Source organism: Hemitrygon akajei, unplaced genomic scaffold, assembly GCF_048418815.1.
Source record: "Hemitrygon akajei unplaced genomic scaffold, sHemAka1.3 Scf000131, whole genome shotgun sequence".
NCBI lineage: Eukaryota > Metazoa > Chordata > Chondrichthyes > Myliobatiformes > Dasyatidae > Hemitrygon > Hemitrygon akajei.
The window spans coordinates 1,242,236-1,264,816 of record NW_027332017.1 but is presented as its reverse complement, the minus strand read 5'-3'; the positions used below and the strand labels follow the sequence as shown (position 1 = coordinate 1,264,816).

Genomic DNA, 22,581 nt, shown 5'->3' with positions numbered 1-22,581 from the left:
AATGAGGAGGAACTTCTGTGGCAGAGAGGACTGAATCTGTGGAAATTGTTGCCCCAGGCAGCTACGGAGGCCAAGTCATTATGTATATTTAAGACAGAGGTGGATAAGACTCTTGATCGGTCAGGGCATGAAGGGATAGGGGACGGTGTGGAGGGGGTGAGGTAGGAGACTGCGAAAGAGAGGTAAAATAGATCAGCCATGATGAAATGACGGAGCAGACGTGATCGGCAAAATGGTCCTATGGGGTCTAATACAAGAATGACGAACTCCTCTGAAGTTATCCGCGGTCCTGGTGAGAGAGTGAACAGGTCTGCTCTCCTCTCAGAGTCAGTCTGTGGGATAAAAGGAATGAAGAGGTTTCCCAGATTGATTCCGGGGTTGTGCTGGTGTCCTCAGAGAGATTACACTGACTAGGCCTGTCTCAAAATGAGAGAAATAAGAGGTGGTCTGACTGAGACAGACACAGTCTCACAGGGTACTGACAGGGTCGGGGCAGGAATGATGTTTCCCCTGGCTGGGGTGTGGAACCAGGGGTCACAGACTCAAAATCCGAGGCCAGCTCATCAGGATGAGGGGAATTTTTCTCAACCACAGTGTGGGAAAACTTTGGAATTTTCTCCACTAGGGTTACGAATTGAAAGAAAAATTTAGGGGCCCAGCGATTATGGGAACGTTGCAGGAAAGTGTAGCTGATGTCAAAGATCGGGCGTATTCGCAGGAAAGGACAGAACAGGTAGAAAGGGCCGAATGGCCACACCTACTCCTGTTTCTTATTTTCTAAAGCACGGGTTTACCTTTGCGCTTTGTTCTCCTTTGTCCTTCAGCCATTCGGATTGCACAGGGGACCGGTGAGAGCTCCGGAGATCCATCGTCAGCCGCTGCGGGGCAGCTCCCGTCTCCCAGCAGGAAGGGACGGGTCTGTGAGACAGCTCCAGACAACAGGCCGCGATCCTCGGCGGGGAAAGGCCGGGCGCCCTCCGTGTAGCTGCAACATCTCATAGTCTCTTCCCATCTGCTATCGGAAGGATTCAAACCCCCGGCCGGTGTTGCAGCCTTTACTTGAGATACAGCTCGCAATCTGCCGCTTCTCCCCGGATCCACTCGCTCCCGGTTCCATGTCCGGCCCGCTTCGAGCTAAGCGTACCTCCATTCTACACTCCTCCGCCAATGAGAACATGCGTCTCCCAGCGTCCCGCCCACCTACACTCCTCCGCCAATGAGAACATGCTTCTCCCAGCGCTCAGCATCTCGCCCACCTGTACTCCTCCGCCAATGAGAACCTGTTTTCCCAGCGTCCCGCCCACGTACACTCCCCCGCCATTCAGAACATGCTTCTCCCAGAGCTCGGCGTCCCGCCCACCAATGAGAACATGTTGCTCCCAGCGATGTTCACTGATTGGTTGCGTGTGTCTGATGACGCTATCGGGAGCCGGAGATGTCAGTCTCCATTTGTTCCCAGAATCAGGGGAGGTTCCCTGAAACTCAAAGTGCAGAGTAAATGTTATTGTCAGAGCACATCCTACAACCCCGAGATTCATTTACCTGCGGAATACTCAGAAAATCCATAGAATGGTGACTATAACAGCATCAGTGAAATATCAACCAGAAGACAACAAACTGTGCAAACGCAAATATAAATAAATAGCAATAAATAACGGGAGATGAAATAACAAGATATAGATAGATAGATAGATACTTTATTCATCCCCATGGGGAAATTCAACTTTTTTTCCAATGTCCCATACACTTGTTGTAGCAAAACTAATTACATACAATACTTAACTCAGTAAAAAAAAATATGATATGCATCTAAATCACTATCTCAAAAAGCATTAATAATAGCTTTTTAAAAGTTCTAAGTCCTGGCGGTAGAATTGTAAAGCCTAATGCCATTGGGGAGTATTGACCTCTTCATCCTGTCTGAGGAGCATTGCATCGATAGTAACCTGTCGCTGAAACTGCTTCTCTGTCTCTGGATGGTGCTATGTAGAGGATGTTCAGAGTTATCCATAATTGACCGTAGCCTACTCAGCGCCCTTCGCTCAGCTACCGATGTTAAACTCTCCAGTACTTTGCCCACGACAGAGCCCGCCTTCCTTACCAGCTTATTAAGACGTGAGGCGTCCCTCTTCTTAATGCTTCCTCCCCAACACGCCACCACAAAGAAGAGGGCGCTCTCCACAACTGACCTATAGAACATCTTCAGCATCTCACTACAGACATTGAATGACGCCAACCTTCTTAGGAAGTACAGTCGACTCTGTGCCTTCCTGCACAAGGCATCTGTGTTGGCAGTCCAGTCTAGCTTCTCGTCTAACTGTACTCCGAGATACTTGTAGGTCTTAACCTGCTCCACACATTCTCCATTAATGATCACTGGCTCCATATGAGGCCTAGATCTCCTAAAGTCCACCACCATTTCCTTGGTCTTGGTGATATTGAGACGCAGGTAGTTTGAGTTGCACCATATCACAAAGTCCTGTATCAGTTTCCTATACTCCTCCTCCTGTCCATTCCTGACACACCCCACTATGGCCGTGTCATCAGCGAACTTCTGCACATGGCAGGACTCCGAGTTATATTGGAAGTCTGATGTGTACAGGGTGAACAGGACCGGAGAGAGTACGGTTCCCTGCGGCGCCCCTGTGCTGCTTACCACCGTGTCAGACCTACAGTCTCCCAACCGCACATACTGAGGTCTATCTGTCAAGTAGTCCACTATCCAATCCACCATGTGCGAGTCTACTCCCATCTCCGTTAGTTTGTGCCTTAAGATCTTGGGCTGGATGGTGTTAAAGGCACTAGAGAAGTCAAGGAATGTAATCCTCACAGCACAACTGACCCCATCTAGGTGAGAGAGTGATTTGTGCAGCAAATACGTGATAGCATCCTCCACTCCCACCTTCTCCTTATACGCAAACTGAAGAGGATCCTGGGCGTGCCTGGTTTGTGGCCTCAGATTCTGTATTATCAGCCGCTCCATGGTCTTCATCACGTGCGACGTCAAGGCAACAGGTCTGAAGTCATTCAACTCCTTTGGTTGTGGTTTCTTCGGTACCGGGACAATACAGGATGTTTTCCACTGTCTGGGTACTCTTCTCTGCTCCAGGCTCATGTTGAAGATGTCGTTAAAGTGCGATCATTGGTTGTGGGAGCATCTCAATGGATGGACAAGGCAGTGTTATTATCCTCTGTTGTTCACGATCCTGATCACTGGGGAAGGGATCTGTCACTGGGGAAGGCCGCTGTCCCTGAACCTGGTGGTGCGAGTCCTGAGGTTCTTGTACCGTCCATGTGATTGCAGCAGAGAGACAAGAGCTTGGACATCGATGGGTTCACCACCGTCAGTCAGCTGGAGTGGGTGGGTCAGAGTAATTGGAAAGTCTCCCGGATTAGCCATGTAATATCACGGGCTCTTTGTGGCGCTGTGGAACATGGCCACTGATCTGGGCAGGAATCTTTCTGCATGGCCTGAACACTGCACGGCACTTCCAATGAAAGAAAATTCCATCAGCGCCGCACCGACTGCGATCTGCGTGGGAGTGTTTCAGATACTGTGCAACCGCGCACACGCGCAGCACAGCGACAACAGGGAGTAACACCAATGAGAGAATGAAATTGTGTTACGTCACAGGCTGACGTTTATGGTCAGTCCAGAGGCCACAAATCCCACAGTTTCGCGACTCTCTTGGTAAAGAAATTCCTCCTCATCTCCACTCTAAAAGGACGTCGCTCTATTCTGAGCCTCTTTGTCCTCTGGGTCCCCACAGGAAACATCCTCTCCACATCGATTCCATCGAGACATTTCAACACCTGATGGGTTTTCAATGAGGTCCGCTTCATTCTTCTGAATTCCAGTGAGAGAGGCCCAGAGTAATCGAATACTCCTCATATGACAAGACTTTCATTCCCGGAATCATTTTTGTGAGCAACACTCACAAAATGCCGGAGGAACTCAGCAGGCCAGGCAGCATCTATGGAGAAAAAGAACAGTCGACCTTTCGGGTCGAAACCCTTCGGCAGGACTGGAGATTTTAAAAAAAATCTCAGATTAGACCCAAAAGCTCGGAGGAGCGGGGAGTGAAACAGCGTGATTGCTGAAATCGGGAGGGAGGATGAGGTGTGAAGTTGATTAGTGAAGGCATTGGAAGAAAAATCGGGAGTGGAACACCAGAGGGAGGCAAGGAGATAACATGACAGAGGAAAAAGGGAATGGGAAATGGTGAATGAGGGACATCACCGGAACTTTGAGAAATCGTTGTTCATGCCACCAGGTTGCAGTCTGTCCAAACGGGATATAAGGCGTTGGTTCTCCAGTGTAAGTGTGGCGTGATTATGACAGTGGGGGAGGCCATGGATTGACATATCAGAATGGGAATGGAAAGTGGAAATCAGGTCATCTTTTACTCGCTTAGCTATTCATAGTAACAGAATTTTTGAGCGGGGTGCCCAAACTTTTGCATGCCGCTGTAGGTAGGGAGAGACTGAACCGTGGGGGATTGGGGATAAGACAGAGTCGGGGTATGCTATGTGTTCATTGGGGAGGAACAAGCTGGAACAATGGGTCTACCTGGACACGGGCGTTGGGATTTTGCGGAGGAGGCAGAAACAGGAGCTTCGGGGTCCGGGAAGTATTGTCAAGTCAAGTCACTTTTATTGTCATTTCAACCATAACTGCTGCGTACAGTACATAGTAAAAATGAGACGACGTTTTTCAGGACCATGGTGTTACTGTGTCATGTCACAAAAACTGGACTGAACTATGTAAAAAAACAACACAGAGAGAAAAAAGAAACAACTACACTAGACTACAGACCTAACCAGGACTGTATAAAGTGCACAGAAACAGTGCAGGCATTACAATAAATAATAAACAGGACAGTAGGGCAAGGTGTCAGTCCAGGCTCTGGCTATTGAGGAGTCTCATAGCTTGGGGGAAGAAACTGTTACATAGTCTGTTCTTGAGAGCCCGAAAGCTTCGGAGCCTTTTCCCAGACAGCAGGAAGGAGAAGAGTTTGTATGAGGGGTGCGTAGGGTCCTTCATAATGCTATTTGCTTTGCGGATGCAGCGTGTAGTATAAATGTCCGTAATGGCGGGAAGAGAGACACAGATGATATTCTCAGCTGACCTCACTATCCGCTGCAGGGTCTTGCGATCCGAGATGGTGCAATTTCCGAACCAGGCAGTGATGCAGCTGCTCAGGATGCTCTCAATACAACCCCTGTAGAATGTGATGAGGATGGGGGTGGGAGATGGACTTTCCTCAGCATCCGCAGAACGTAGAGACGCTGCTGGGCTTTCTTTGCTATGGAGCTGGTGTTGAGAGACCAGGTGAGATTCTCCGTCAGGTGCACACAAAGAAATTTGGTGCTCTTAACGATCTCTACCGAAGAGCCGTTGATGTTCAGCAGGGAGTAGTCACTCCATGCCCTCCTGAAGTCAACAACCATCTCTTTTGTTTTTGTTCACATTAAGAGATAGGTTGTTGGCTCTGCACCAGTCCGTTAGCCGCTGCACTTCCTCTCTGTAAGCTGACTCGTCGTTCTTGCTGATGAGACCCACCACGGTCGTTTCATCGGCGAACTTGATGATGTGGTTCGAGCTGTGTGTTGCAGCACAGTCGTGGGTCAGCAGAGTGAACAACAGCGGACTGAGCACACAGCCCTGGGAGCCCCCCGTGCTCAGTGTGATGGTGTTGGAGGTGCTGCCTCCCGATTCGGACTGACTGAGGTCTCCCAGTCAGGAAATCTAGGATCCAGTTGTAGAGGGAGGTGTTCAGGGCCAGTAGGCTCAACTACTGTATGAGGTTGGTGGTGGTGCTGGGAGATCCCCAGAGTCAAAATGGTTGGTGATGGTGTGGGAGACCATGTCCTGGTGTTCCTTACTGGGGTCCTGTTCGAGGGGTAAGTAAGAGGAGGTGTCTGAGAGTTGGCGATAGGCCTCAGCAAGGTAGGGGTCAGTCCGACAGACAACTACAGCACCTCCCCTATCTGCGGGTTTGATGGTGAGGTTAGGATCAGTGCAGTGGGAGTGGAGAGTCCAACGTTCAGAAGGAGTGAGGCTGGAATTGGAGAGAGGACTGTTGAAGTCTAGACGGTGAATGTCCCGTGAACAGACTTAGTGGGGTCCTGTTCAAATTCCTGTGGCTCCTTTGAGCCCCTTCCGAGGTCAGCACATCTTTTCTTGGATATGGGGCCGGAAACTGCTCACAATGCTCCAAGTGAGGCCTCTTTGTAAAGCCTCACCAATGCATCCTTGCTTTAACTCTCGAAGTGAATGTCAACACCACAGAGAACTTCCTCAACATCGACTCAACCTGCAAATTATCCTTCAGGGAAGCCTACACGAGGATTCAGAAGGCCCTTTAATTTTTAATGTTTTTAAATATTTTTTCCAGTTACAAAACAGTCCGCCCTTTTATTTCTTCTACCAAAGTACAGGACCATGCCGTCCCCGAAATTCAGTCCTTCATCCATTGATGTCTTCTGTAAATCTTTCTACAGGAAAGAAACAACAATTTGTGTCCGGGAATTCTCAAACACAACACACCTCTGTCCGGATATTTAAGGAGTGACCAGATATTTCCACTGAAACACCGATATATCAGTTGTTGATCCTTGGGGATGAAGTAGTGTCTCATCTCAGCCGGAAACGTGACTGAAATATTTTCGATGTCACTCAGTGAAATCCACTGGAACCGGGCGCTGAGAACACAAGTAACAGAAGTAAGGCTGTTTACAAGAAGGGGATGAGTGGTCTCCATTTTCTAAGGAAGCCGAGATCCTTGAATGTGTCAGGCAGGATGCTGGAGATGTTTTACCAGTCTGTTGTAGCGACTGCAGTTTTCTTTGCCGCTTTACGTTGGGAGAGCAGCATTGATGCAAAATAAACTCATCAGAAAGGTTGGAACCGTCCTTGGCCACAACCGGGGCTCTTTGGAGTGAGTGGTGGAGAGGAGTGGTGTCACTAAACAAATGGACACCCATTAGGGACAATCGGGCACATCCTCACCATGAGCGACTGCACAGGCAGCGGAGCACCCTTTCGAACAGACTCACTCAGCACCGCTGTCACAAGGATCGTTACGGAAGCTCTTTCCTATCAGATGTAATAACCACATACAACAGTCCATCTGCTAACCGGCCACCCACAGCTCCAATCTGTTCATTAAATTTGCCGACAGCACCACACTGATTGGCCCAATCTCAAACAATAATGAGGTGGCCTGCAGGGAAGAAGTCATCTCTCTGACACAATGGTGTCGAGAAAACAACCTCTCCTTCAATGTCGGAAAATCAAGGGAGCTGGTTGTGGATCACAGGAGGAATGGAGACGGGCTAACCCCTATTGACAACAATGGATCTGGGTTTGAGAGGGTAAACAGCTTTAAGTTCCTCAGGATCCTCATCACCGAGGATCTCACGTGGTCCGTACACACAAGCTGTGCGGTGAAAAAGGCACAACAGCGCCTCTTCCACCTCAGACGGTTGAGGAAGTTTGGTATGGACCCCAAATCCAAAGATCTTTCTTCAGGAGCATAATTGAGAGCATCCTGACTGGCTGCATCACTGCCTGGTATGGGAACTTTACCTCCCTTAATCGAAGGATTCTGCAGAGAGTGGTGCGGACAGCCCAGCGCAGTTGTGAACTTCCCATGATTCAGGAAATTTTCAGAGACAGGTGTGTAAAAAGGGTCCGCAGGATCATGGGGCACCGGAGTCACGGTAATCACAATATATTCCAGCTGCTACCATCGGGGCAACGCTACCGCAGCATAAAAGCCAGGACCAACAGGCTCCGGGACAGCTTCTTCCACCAGGAATCAGACTGCTTAACTCACGCTGATTTGAGTGCATTTCTATGTTACCTTGACTGTTCTGTTTATTATAAATTACTATGAAATACTACGATTGCACATTGCACATTTAGACGGAGGCATAACGTAAACAGTTTTACTCCACATGTATGGGAAGGATGTAAAAAATAAAGTCAATTCAATACATCTTTCTGCGACAGATCATAGTTCAATAGTCTCTGCAATATTGTTTCATACATTATTATTGCACATTGGTACAGTAGTATTGTGTATGTTATTATTCTCTATTTTTAGTAAAGTCTTCACACTGCTAAGTGCGATTTTAAATATTGCTGCTGTAACGAAAGAATTTCCCACTTGGGATCAATAAAGTATTTATTATTATTATTATTATTATTATTATTATTATTATTATTATTATTATTATTATTATTATTATTATTATTCTCCAGCCCTATATCGCTTTCAGCGACTTCACCGCTCTTGACTTTACGCCTCCCCCTTTCCCGTTTTCACCTATCACCTCATGTCGCCCCACAATCTGACTCCCTCCCTTCCTTTCCAGTCCTGAAGAAGGGTGTCGGTCTGAAACGCCGACTGTTCACTCCTCTCCGTAGTCGCCGCCTGCCCCCCTGAGTTCCTCCAGCATCTTGTCTGTGTTGCTTTGGGTTTCCGTATCTGCAGATTCTCGCCTGATAAATCATTGCGCATGCGCGGTCGGCGCCACCATCCCGAGTATCGCGCATGCGCTGAGTAGCCCGGAGGCCGAAAACGACCGGACAAAGGTAAGAGCGGGTTCCGGGCGGGTTCTAATTCACCGGCGTCTGAAACGCGACCGAAGGACAATTACTGTGATTTCCAGCAACACTGGTGCTGCACCCCACGGCGGTCCTGGTCCTCTCCCGCTGTCGCAGCCCCACGATCCGTACCCGGCCCCAAAGCATGCTTACCGGCGCATGCTCATTCTTGGGCCTTTCGATGCGGCCAGGGAGGTCTCTCTCTCTCCCTCTCCCTCTCCCCCTCCCCCTCTCTCTCCCTCTTCCCCTCCCCCCTCTCTCCCCCTCCCTCTTCCCCTCTCCCCTCTCTCCCCCTCCCTCTCTCTCCCCCTCCCTCTCTTGTTTTACAGCGGTTGGCACCCAGCTTAATGGTGCATTACCGTCACCTTCTGCTCCGGAGTATGCGATGGACTCACATTCTAAATCCCTTCATCCAATCGGACACATACACATAACCTACACTTTATCCTCCCCGTCCTAGAACCCTATTTCTGTGTATCCATCATATCCTATAAAAAACCCCTGTACCCCTTAAGAAAGCTAAAAATACCCTGACCTGTGTTCTCTCACCCATGCCCAGCAACCCTGTTGATGTGAATTCCTGCACCCCCAGTTCCCTTAGATTAATTCTCATCATCTCTCTCTGTATCCCATATTTCCTGCAACTCAGAACTACATGCTCTACTGACTCCTCTTCCTGACATTCCTCACACAGTCCTGCCTGGTGTTTCCCTATCAATTTCAGTGTTTGGTTTAGTGCACAGTGCCCCAGCCTTAACCTAGTCCACACAATTTCCTCTATTCTGTATCTACTTCCTACCCTAGTACCTACAACACTTTTTTGTATTTGATATAAATGCCTCCCGTTCCCCTCCCTGTCCCATCTTTCTTGCCACATTTGGTTATTTTTTTTCCCAGATTACACACTTAACCTCTGTTTTACTAATACTAATGTGCATTTCTATATTTTCTTTCTTTATTGCCCTCTTTGCCAACTCATCCACCCTTTCATTGCCCTTCACCCCTACATGAGCTGGAACCCATAGAAATTTAACCTGACCTCCCTGATTTGCAACTCTTGTGACTGACTGAAGGACTTCATGAAGTACATCTTGCCGGCTGTTTGAGTGAGAAGACCTTAAACTTGCTAGTACTGAAGATGAATCTGAGCATATCAACGCTTTGACTAGTTTAGTTTTCTCCACCCAACGCAACACAACCAACACTGCCATCATCTTCACTGTACACACCGCTAACTTATCAGATGTTCTTCTGCTGATTGCAATTGCTTTTGCTGGTATTGCCACCCCAAACCTTGTCACTCCTGTCTCAGGTTCCTTAGCACCATCTGTATAGACCTGAGTATAATCACTATACATTTCCATCACATAACAGTTAAATGCACTTACCAAATCAGTTTTATACTTTCCTTTCCTTTTTACCTCTAACAAATGCCAGTCTACATCAGGCCATACCAGCTTCCATGGAGCTACAACCAGATAAACTACTGAAGGACTTATCCTTAGATCAAACACTCCACATGATCTAGCAATATCATTCCTTACCCGACTAAAGTTTTCCCTCTGAAACCTCCCATTTTCCCAGGAGTCCTGCAACACTCCTTTAGCAGGGTGGGAATCATTGTGTCCCTGCAAATTAACCCAGTAGTTTGTCATCAATTGCATCCTTCTTAATTCCAAAGGCATTGTTCCCATTTCTACCTGCAAGGCTGATACTGGTGATGTTTTAAAAGCCCCACTGCACACTCTCAAAACCTGAGCCTGAATCACATCCAGTTTCCTTATAAGAGACCTAGCTGCTGATCCATATGCTACACTTCCATAATCCAACACAGATCTTACTAAAACCACATACATTCTCTTTAATGCTGAACAACTTGCTCCCATTCCCTACCAGTCAAACATCTCATCACGTTTATTACTTTTTTACATTTCTCCTCAACTTTCCTGATATGGTCTGCCCATGTTAATCGTGAATCAAATATAACTCCCAGAAATTTAAATGATCCAACCCTTTCTAAATCAATCCCATACATCCTTAACTTCTTCCCTACTTCAATTCTTTTCCTAGTGAAAAATACAGTTTGAGTTTTTTCCACTGAAAATCTACATCCCCAATCATAACCCCACTCTACCACTTGATCAATTGCTCCTTGTAGTTTCCTGATTATATGCTCCGTGTTCCTGCCTCTTTTCCACAAGGCCCCATCATCCGCAAACAGTGACCTACCTATATCCACTGGTACCTTTGTGAAGACATCATTGATCATAATGATGAAAAGTAACGGGCTAATCACACTACCCTGAGGTGTGCCATTTCCCACTATGTACTGTTTTGATAATTCTGATCCAATCCGAACTTGAATTTGTCTACCAAACAAAAAATCTTTAATCCAATTAAAAACTCTCCCCCCAAACCCCATCTTGTGCAGTTTAATTAATAATCCTTCCTTCCACATCATATCATAGGCTTTTTCAATTTTCATAGGCTACTGCTTCTTTATTTGCCTGGGCCTTTCTTATTTCAGTCTCTAACCTTATCACTGAGTCCATGGAATTCCTTCCCTTCCTAAAACCTCTCTGATAACTTGCCAGCATTCCTCTCTTCTCAAGATCATATGATAACCTTTCAGTTATCATCCTTTCCATTACCTTACATATATTTGATGTTAGTGTTATTGGCCTGTAGCTAGTGGGTTTTGACGGATCCTTGCCAGGTTTCCTTATTGGAATTACTACTGCTTCTTTCCATGCACTTGGCAATCTTCCCTCCTCCCACACTGTTGTAAAAATGCAGTAACTTCAAGAGCGCTCCTTCTAGATTTTTTAGCATAAAGTAGCATATTAGATCTTTCCCTGGTCTCGATCTCTTTATTGCTCTCACCATTTCTGCCAAAGTAAATGGATCATCAATTATATCATATGTTTCTTCCCTCCTGTTTAACACACCTGGGTATTGACTCATTGTTCTTTCCCTTCTCCTTCTCCCTTCTTCAGACAAATTTTCTGAACTATATATCTTTACAAATGACTTGGCCATGATCTCAGCCTTTTCCCTGCTGGAAGCTGCTGTTTCCTCCTCAGACAGCATTACTGGATACTCCCATTCCTTTCTATCTCCCAGCATCCTCTTAATCATTCCCCATACCTCTCCCACAGGCGTTGTTCTTCCTATTTTGTTGCAAAAACTCCTCCAACTTGCCCTTTTAGCTTGACGTATAGTTCTTCTCACCACTGCCTGTGCCTTCTTATATTGAATCAAATGCTGCATATTATGGGTTCTTTTAACTAGGTTGAGTGCTCTATTTCTGGTTTTTACAGCCTGACAACATTCCTCTGACCACCATGGCACTATTTTTCTATTCATCCTATTTTTACTCCTGGGTATAGATCCTTCTGCTGCCATAGATAGATAGATAGATAGATAGATACTTTATTCATCCCCATGGGGAAATTCAACTTTTTTCCAATGTCACATACACTTGTTGTAGCAAAACTAATTACATACAATACTTAACTCAGTAAAAATATGATATGCATCTAAATCACTCTCTCCAAAAGCATTAATAATAGCTTTTAAAAAGTTCTTAAGTCCTGGCGGTAGAATTGTAAAGCCTAATGGCATTGGGGAGTATTGACCTCTTCATCCTGTCTGAGGAGCATTGCATCGATAGTAACCTGTCGCTGAAACTGCTTCTCTGTCTCTGGATGGTGCTATGTAGAGGATGTTCAGAGTTATCCATAATTGACCGTAGCCTACTCAGCGCCCTTCGCTCAGCTACCAATGTTAAACTCTGAAGTCACCTGACTGTTTAATTCATCTGTATCTTCAGAAATGTCAATCTTTGTCAATGCCTCTTCACTTAACTTCTGGAACTTACCCCAATCTGCTTTTCCAAACACCCACTTTGGGACTCCCCCACCTGGTCTTATTTCAACTCTTTCACCCACTGAACATAAAACTGGGTAGTGATCACTGCCTACTGTTGAAGCAGTCCAAACTCCCCAGTTACTGATGCCAGCCAAGACATTAGACACTATTGTAATATCTAATACCGACTCAGTTCCTGTTGTTATGTTTATCCTTGTTCCTCTACCATCACTCATACATACCAAATCCCTTTCTTCCATCAAATCTTCAATTACCGTTCCATTTGAATCTGTAATCGGATCCCCCCATATTGTGCTGTGAGCTTTGAAATCTGAACACCACACTACTTTGTGTCTATTTTGTCCTTGTATCCTTAGTAGGCTGTCCAAATCCAACCTTTTACATGGATTGTAGTAGTTAATTATAACCACTCCCTCCCCTCTCTCCCATATTTCCACCACTATGTATTCCTGATCGACTCCTTTTTCCAGTTCTCTCTACGGTGTACTTTGCTTGATTAACATAGCACAACCTCCTCCTCCCCCTAGATTTCTATCTTTCCTTATCATTGTATACCCATGTACCACAAAGTCTAAAACTGGTTTCAACCAAGTTTCCTGAATACACACTACATCCGGTTTTACAACCATTTCCTTAATAAATTCCTTCAATTCCTGGCCATTGGCCAGTAAACTCCTTGCATTCCATTGCAAAAGAATCACCATAATGAGTACTAACCAACCTATGACACTTCCTGGCTTGACTGACTAGTGAGGTTCTCCCTCACGTCTTCCCATGTCAGTCCTACTAACCCTAAATGGTTTACTGCTGCTTTGACCACCAGCTGAATTTTGTCACTTTTTGACTTTACCTCTGCCGTACTAATAATGACTCCTGCAATGAATGTTACTACAGCTTTTTTTCCCACATAAATCCTGTCATTTACTCTTCGCTGCATCTCTTGCATCCCTATTGCTCTCTGATCATTAGGAGCATTACTCTGTTCTCTTGACATTCTTACAGCTTCTGCATAAGTGATCTTTCTTTTCACTCTTATTTCTTGAATTTTATTCTCCCGACTCATAACCTCACACCCACTATACGCCACATTATGAGCTCCTCCACAATTACAGCATTTTGGTTGCACTCCTGTTCCGCACTTTCCATATTCATGATCATCCCCACATCTGGCACACCTCCTCTGCCTTTTACAGTTTTTAGCTATGTGTCCAAACCTTTGACAATTATAGCACCTCAATGGCTTTGGCACATACACCCTTACTGGGTAACTCATGAAACCCAGGAAAACTTTCCTTGGCACTCTTTCTTCTTCAAATTCAATCAATACTGTTTCACTTTCCTTTTTCATTCCCTCCTTTGTTGTTTTCAGTCTTAGAACATTAATTACTTTCCCCCCTTTGATATTCCTCTTCAACTCCTCATGTTTATACTCATTGATCCGTGATCACTCCTTTACAACCACCATTTCATGCTCCCACCCTCCCAGTATATTCCACCTTGCATTTTCCTATCTCTTTTAGCTTGAGTGCTTTCTTAAGTTGTTCCTCATTCGCACATCTTACCAATAGATTGCCATCATTAAGAACTTTTGCAAATACTATTTCCCCTATCTTATTTGCCAGAGTTGTTGTTAGCACAAACGGGTTAATTTTCTTCATGTGTCCTTGCGCCTTCTCATTAAACCTAATTATGACAACACCTCCTCTCTGAACTTGTTCATGTTCCTCACTTTCAGAACTCTCTCCACTGTCATTTCTTATTCTTTTATTCCCTTTGTCTCGGTTTTCATTCATCCATCCCCTATCTCCTTATTCCCTTTATTTCTCCCTTCACAATAATCCATTTCTCCCCAGCTGCCTACCTCTGATCCCAAATCCCTATCCCGCTCCTTCTCCACTCTCTTTCCCTCAGCCCCTCCTCTCACCTTGTCTGCCATTACCAGACCCAGGCAACCCCCTCCCAGCAATTCCCGCTCCTTCCCCACTCTCTTTCCCTCAACAAGTTCCAAACCACATTCACACATGCACCACCACCTTCCAAACTCTCAGCCCAGCCCACAACCAACCCAACAACACCGGGAGGTTTCTCTTCATGAGGGTTTCTGGGTAAAGAGGCAGCCATGGGTGGTATTGCCGGTGTTGTTCCGTACAGTCGAAGGAAGTGCGAGCGGATGTATCTCCCAAATATTGCCGAGCTCCACTATGTAAATCCGAGGATTATGAATCTGAACGAAAATATAGTTCCCAGTTAAGCTCGGTTGAAGAGTTTACCTTCCAGTCAGTGAAAATGTCAATTAGTGCTGTATGGAAATAAAACCTTTCGGCAGATTTAGTTCTCTCTGGGTCAATAACGATATGAAACACCTTTACCTCGATGACGTGACTTCTGGCTTTCAGATCACAAAGGTGCCGCACTCCAATGAGAATAACCACTGCCCTCCACGATATATTCATTGGCATTGCCATCGATGGGTTCATCACTGTCAATCAGCAGGTGGGGGGGTGATCCAAGTAATTAGTAAATCTCCAGGATCGTACATGCAGTAACAAGTGATCTTTGTAGTATTGTGGAACATGCCCAGAACTTGAAATAATCCCAAAGGAGAGAAACAAATTGAGCCAAGTCACAGGTTGATTGAAGTCAGAAGCAGCCCATTCTCATAAAGTCAGGGATATAGTCATATAATTTGATGGTCAGTCAGAATGTCTGATCCGTGCCTTGTTAGAAGATGAGTGCATATGGAAACATAGAAGTCTACAATATAATACAGGCCCTTCGGCCCACAGTGTTGTGACGTCCATGTAACCTATTCTAGAAACTGCCTCGTATTTCCCAACTGCATTGCACTCTGTGTATTCTAAGCTCCATGAAATTATTTGAGTCTCTCAAAAGACTGTATGGTATCTGCCTGTACTGTCATCGCTGGCTGTGTATTCCATACACCTGCTACTCTCTGTGTGAGAAACCTACCTCTGACATCCCCATGGACCCTACTTCCAAGCACCTTAACACAATGCCCCTTGTGTTTGCCAATTCAGCCCCAGGAAAAAGCCTCTGGCTGTCCACACGATCAATGCCTCTCATCATCTTATACACATCTATCAGATCACCTCTCATCCTCCGTCACTCTAAAGTTCACTCAACCTATTCTCATAAGGCATGTTCTCTAATCCATGCAACATCCTTGTAAATCTCCTCTGCACTCTTTCTATATTATCCACATCCTTCCTGTAATGAGGTAATAGAATACTCTAAGTGGGGTATAAATCAGGTCTTATATAGCTGCAACATTACCTCACCACTCTTGGACTCAGTTCCATGGTTGATGAAGGCCTTCTTAACAACAATGTCAATCAGTGCTGCAGATTTAAGTGTAAAATTGACATGGACCCCAAGATCTAGCTGATCCTCCACACTGCCAAGAGTCCTAACATAATATTACATTCTGTCTTCAAATCTGATGTACTGAAATAAACCACAGCACACTTATCTGGGTTGAAATCCATCTGCCAGTTCTGCATCCTATCGATGTCCTGCTGTAACCTCTGGAGAACTGTACAGACTATTCACAACACGCTCAGCTTTTGTGTCATCAGCAAACTTACTGACCCACCCTTCTACTTCCTCATCAAGATCATTTATAAAGATCACAAAGAGAAGGAGTCTCAGAACACATCCCTGTGGAACACCGCTGGTCACCATCCTCCATGCAGAATACGAACCATCTACAGCCACCTTTTGGCTTCTGTGGGCAAGCCAATTCTGGATCCACAAAGCAAGGTCTACTTGGATCCTTGCATCATTACTTTCTGAATGAGCCTCGCATGAGGGATCTTATCAAAAGTCTTACTGAAAGCCATGCACACTACACCCAATGCTCTACCTTCATCAGTGTGTTTTGTTACATCCTCAAAGAAATCAATCAGGCTTATAAGGCACGATCTGCCCTAGACAGAGCCACGCTGACTATCCCACATCAGATGATGCTTCTCCAAATGCTCAGAAATGCTGCCTCTCAGGAGCTTCTCCAACAGCGTGCCCTCCTCTGAAGTAAGAACCACTGGTCTGTAATTTCCTGGCTTATCTGGCTTACCTGAAATTAGAACAATGTCTTCTCATCCTCTGGTACTTTTCCCCTCCCTACTGATGGTGCAAAGATCATCACCAGACATCCAGCATTTTCCTCCCTCACTTCCCACGGTAGCCTGGGGTATATCGCAAGATGAGTATCCCCAACTTGAGTTGAAATTGGTAAAATTGTGATGCCAGAGCTCTCATTCAAAGGAGAACATATCGAAGCGTGTAAAATAATGAAAGGAATAGATAAGATAGAGGTAGGGAAGTTGTTTCCACTGGTGGATGAGGCTCGAACTAGAGGATGTCACCTCAAGATTTGGGTGAAATTCGGATGGAGATGAGGAGGAACTGTTTTTCCCAGAGGGTGGTGAATCTGTGGATTTACCTGCTCAATGAAGGAGTGGAGACTACCTCAGTGAATATATTTAAGACCAGGTTGGATAGATTTTGGCATAGTAGGGGAATTAAGGGTTATGGGGGAAAGGCAGGTAGGTGGAGATGTCCATCGCCAGATCAGCCATGTTCTTATTAAATGGCAGAGCAGGCTCGACGAGCCAAGTGTTCTTGTTTCTGTTTCTCATGTTCTTATGTTCTCACCACAGACTATAATCTCTCCTGAAATACTGTCCTTCACCCATTGATGTATTTTGCAAATATTTTTACAGGTTTGAAATGACAGCACACTTGTGCACGGGAATCTCAAACACAACAACACATCAGTTTTGCTGACTCTGGATATTTAAGGAGTGACCAAATATTTTCTTTGCATCACCAACACATCTGTTGTCAATCCATGGAGATAAAGCATTATCTCATACCATCTGGTAATGTGTTCTGTCTCTGAAATCAAATTTTCTGTTGTAACTCAGTGAAATCCACTGGAACCGGGGTGCTGTGAACACACCAGCATTTGTTCACTGGAGATCAGTTCTTCAACTGCATTGAAAACTTCAAAACTACAAGGGATTCAAAACTTCTGACTTTCTGAATTGCCAGAGAATTGATCGTAGTCAGGTATCATTCTCCTTCTCTCAGTGTGGGAAGGGATTCACTCACAGCCTACCCACAGACACGCCAGTGAGTTCACCGTGGAGAGATATCATTCTCCTTCTCTCAGTGTGGGAAGGGATTCACTCACAGCCTACCCACAGACAGGCCAGTGAGTTCACCGTGGGGAGATATCATTCTCCTTCTCTCAGTGTGGGAAGGGATTCACTCACAGTCTACCCACAGACAGGCCAGTGAGTTCACCGTGGGGAGATATCATTCTCCTTCTCTCAGTGTGGGAGGGGATTCACTCACACCCTACCCACAGACAGGCCAGTGAGTTCACCGTGGGGAGAGGCCATTCACCTGCTCTGTGTGAGGGAGGGAAACTACTCAGTCATCCAGCCTGAAGATACATCAGCAAGTTCACACCAGAGTGAGATGCTCCACCTATTCTGCAAGTGGGAAGCAATTCGTTCCATTGTTGTTGCTGAAGATATATCCTAAAGTTCACCAGTGAGAGGACATTGACCTGCTTGGATGGTGGGAAGACATTCACACGCTCAAACAGACCACAGTGACACCAATGAGTTCACACCGGGGAGAAGCCATTCACCTGCTCTGAATAGGGGAACGGGTTCACTCAATCATCTCAACTGAATGAACAGCAGCGAGTTCACACTGAGTAGAGGCCATTCACCTGCTCAGACTGTGGGAAGAGATTCACTCAGTCGTCCACACTACATAGACACCAGCGGGTTCACACTGGGGAGAGGCCATTCACCTGCTCAGACTGTGGGAAGAGATTCACTCACTCATCCAACCTACATAGTCACCAGCGGGTTCACACTGGGGAGAGGCCATTCACCTGCTCAGACTGTGGGAAGAGATTCACTCACTCGTCCACACTACATAGACACCAGCGAGTTCACACTGAGAAGAGGCCATTCACCTGCTCGGACTGTGGGAAGAGATTCACTCACTCATCCAACCTACATAGTCACCAGCGAGTTCACACTGGGGAGAGGCCATTCACCTGCTCAGACTGTGGGAAGGCATTCACTCAGTCAAATCACCTGCTGCAACATCAGTTAGTTCACACTAGGGAGATGCCATTCACCTGCTCAGACTGTGAGAAGGGATTCACCCAGTCATCTCAACTGAAGTCACATCAGCGAGTCCACACTGGGGAGAAGCCTTTCACTTGCTCTGAATGTGGGAAAGGATTCGATCGGTCATCTGTACTGAAGGTACATCAGCGAGTTCACACTGGGGGGAGGCCGTTCACCTGCTCAGACTGTGGGAAGGGATTCGCTCACTCGTCCAACCTGCACAGACACCAGCGAATTCACACTGGGGAGAAGCCGTTCACTTGCTCTGAATGTGGGAAGGTATTCGCTCAGTCATCTGAACTGAAGTCCCATCAGCGAGTTCATACTGGGGAGAAGCCGTTCACCTGCTCTGAATGTGGGAAAGGATTTGTTCGGTCATTTGAACTGAAGTTACATCAGCGAGTTCACACTAGTGAGAGGCCGTACATCTGCTCTGAGTGTGGGAAGGGATTCACTCACTTGTCCAACCTACACAGACACCAGCGAGTCCACACTGGGGAGAAGCCGTTCACTTGCTCTGAATGTGGGAAAGGATTTGCTCGGTCATCTCAACTGAAGTCACATCAGCGAGTTCATACTGGGGAGAAGCCATTCACCTGCTCTGAATGTGGGAAAGGATTTGTTCGGTCATCTGAACTGAAGGTACATCAGCGAGTTCACACTGGGGAGAGGCCGTTCACCTGCTCTGAGTGTGGGAAGGGATTTGTTCGGTCATCTGAACTGAAGTCCCATCAGCGAGTTCATACTGGGGAGAAGCCGTTCACCTGCTCTGAATGTGGGAAAGGATTTGTTCGGTCATCTGAACTGAAGGTACATCAGCGAGTTCACACTGGGGAGAGACCGTTCACCTGCTCTGACTGTGGGAAGGGATTCACTCACTCGTCCAACCTACACAGCCACCAGCGAGTTCACACTGGGGAGAAGCCGTTCACATGCTCTGAATGTGGGAAACGATTCGCCCAGTCAGCTCAACTGAAGGTACATCAGCGAATCCACACTGGAGAGAAGCCGTTCACATGCTCTGAATGTGGGAAAGGATTCACCCAGTCAGCTCAACTGAAGTTACATCAGAGAGTCCACACCGGGGAGAAGCCGTTCACTTGCTCAGAATGTGGGAAAGGATTCATTCGTTCATCTCAACTCCTGAGACACCAGCAAATTCACACTGGGGAGAAACCATTCATCTGCTCAGAATGTGGGAAGGGATTCACTCACTCGTCCAACCTACACAGCCACCAGCGAGTTCACACTGGGGAGAAGCCGTTCACATGCTCTGAATGTGGGAAACGATTCGCCCAGTCAGCTCAACTGAAGGTACATCAGCGAATCCACACTGGAGAGAAGCCATTCACATGCTCTGAATGTGGGAAGGGATTTGCTCAGTCAGCTCAACTGAAGTTACATCAGAGAGTCCACACCGGGGAGAAGCCATTCACTTGCTCAGAATGTGGGAAAGGATTCATTCGTTCATCTGAACTCCTGAGACACCAGCAAATTCACACTGGGGAGAAACCATTCATCTGCTCAGAATGTGGGAAGGGATTCACTGATTCAGTTCATCTGGAAGAACATCAGTTTGTTCACAGTGTGGAGAAGCCGTTCACCTGCTCAGACTGTGGGAAAGGATTCACTCGGCGTTTTAGTCTATTAACGCACCAGTTAGATCACAGTGAGGAGAAACCATTCACATGCTCTGAATGTGGGAAAGGATTCACCCAGTCATCTCAACTGAAGTTACATCAGTGAGTTCACACTGGGGAGAAGCCGTTTGTCTGCTCTGAATGTGGGAAGGGATTCGCTCAGTCATCTCAACTGAAGTTACATCAGCGAGTCCACACTGGGGAGAGGCCATTCATCTGCTCTGAATGTGGGAAAGGATTCAGTCGTTCTTCTCAGCTCTTGAGACACCAGCGAATTCACACTGGGGAGAAGCCATTCATCTGCCCAGAATGTGGGAAGGGATTCACCGATTCAGCTCAGCTGAAAGAACATCAGCTTGTTCACACTTGGGAGAGGCCGTTCACCTGCTCTGAATCTGGGAAAGGATTCAGTCGTTCATCTCAGCTCTCGAGACATCAGCAAACTCACACTGGGGAGAAACCATTGTGAGGAAATGCGGATATATAAAAAATCATTTTGAACACAAGTAACCTCCAGCTAAAAGAATAAGTAGGACTGAATAGGAATTTTTGAACAAAAGTAAACTCTGTCTTCAGCAGTTAAGAAAGTAAACGGCTTATACTGGTTTCCTTTTAATTGTCAGAGGGACATTGAGAATTTGATAATGTATATTGTACCCGTGTTTGAGTAAGCACTCATTGATAAGGACAGCAATGAACATCTGTCTGGAATGAAGTCAGGACCTTGCAAAGGGAATAGCTGATAAGGACTGGACTGTATATCCATCTATATTCAAGCCTTGAGTTAGTGCACTCTGTTATCTAAGACCTTACGTTTTGCACCAACAGACTTGGTGGGCGTACCAGTTCTAGTAGCAGCTTGCAACAGTGACGTATGGGACTTACTATGTATAAATATACTGCTGTAACCTGACTGAGAGAGTCCACTTGTCAGATGGTTGGCAGCACTTGCATGCCTTCCCTTTGATAACTGGGTCTCAAACTCTTGCAAGAGAATCCAATAAACTGTGGTGCCTAGAGGAAACTGGTCTCCCGAGTTTTATTCAGATTCGACTTTAACATTGGGCATCACGAACAGGATCCCAATACAGAGAGTGCGAAGCAGACAGACTGAGTAAGCGGCCGGACCACTCCGGGGACTGCGGAGACCGACCGGGCGCCCAACGGGTATTTCACCTTTTGTCGCTCTCCGTCAGTTCCTTTGGAGGTACGGTTCCTCGCCGAGGGCTGCTTGCATATCTTGACAGGATCGGGAAAGTATCTGTCGGAAGACTTGTAGAAAGTAGGCAAATTTTATTAATTGAGCAGGAGGCGGTACCGGGTTAATTTCACTAACTGGGCAGGAGACAGACGTGCTGGGTAAATTTATCAATTCAGCAGGTGGTGCCTGCAGGGTAAATTTATCTGATTGTTAATTGAGCAGGAGGCTTTGTGCCGGGTAAATTACTTAGAGGGCATGGAGACGAGTGATACGAGTGGGCCGAGAGCAGCCCTACACAATGTGTGTGAGAGTTTTCCAGACAAGGAAAAAGATTTGTGAATGTTGACCGCAGCGCTGAATAAAAAGATTGGGGGAAAAAATGTGGCCACTGAGCGGGAGCCTGCGATATCACCTCATGAGAACAAGCAGTAAATTTGATATCGAAGAAGAAGTGGAAATTGTTGAAAAGGCAATGGAAGGATAAGTCAGATGCAAAGTGGAACAGTTTGGAAAGTGGAACAAAGTGAGCAAGTTGGAGGGGTGATGCGTGTGACAAAGGGAGAGAGGTACGTACTGTAAAAGGTTGAGAGACGCTAAAGGCGGAGTGTGAATGGGTGAATGGGCGTCGAAAGCGAGAGCAGGAAAAACAACGTCAGCAAACCAAGGCCGGCCTAGATAGGAGAGAAGGGCAGGAACGTCAGTCTAAAGTTCGAACTGACAGGGAAACAAGGGATCCCGAACCCATGTCTGGGATACCGATCCTGTTTGAGGACGGTGACCGTGATGAGGAGTGGGCACCCACCGTACTCCCCCCACCTTCCCAGGGGCCGAGTGCACCCAGTGCTCCCGAACCCCAATCCTCCCAGTACTCAGATACGGTGGCCGCTCGGGTAAAACAGCGGCAGCGGGGAAGGGGAGGCTGTCTATATCCTCAGATTCAGAAAGGGAATACAGAGGATTATTCCGAGACAGGGAGGGAAGAATCCACTGAAACCCCAGAGTTAATGGCTCCACAGAGACAATTGCCCACCCGAATGCTGCCTATTCCATGAGCAGCGG

At 46.4% G+C, this 22,581-nt stretch overlaps 1 protein-coding gene across 1 annotated transcript; it reads left to right on the top strand.

The window, feature by feature from the left end:
• Nucleotides 1-1,328: 1,328 nt before the first annotated feature.
• LOC140723738 (uncharacterized) lies at nt 1,329-21,202 on the top strand. The gene is given in 3 exon segments (XM_073038284.1): nt 1,329-1,437; nt 8,502-8,809; nt 18,259-21,202. Coding segments are annotated over 3 exon segments (2,949 nt in total). The 3' UTR covers nt 20,791-21,202.
• The last annotated feature ends 1,379 nt before the right edge of the window (nt 21,203-22,581 follow it).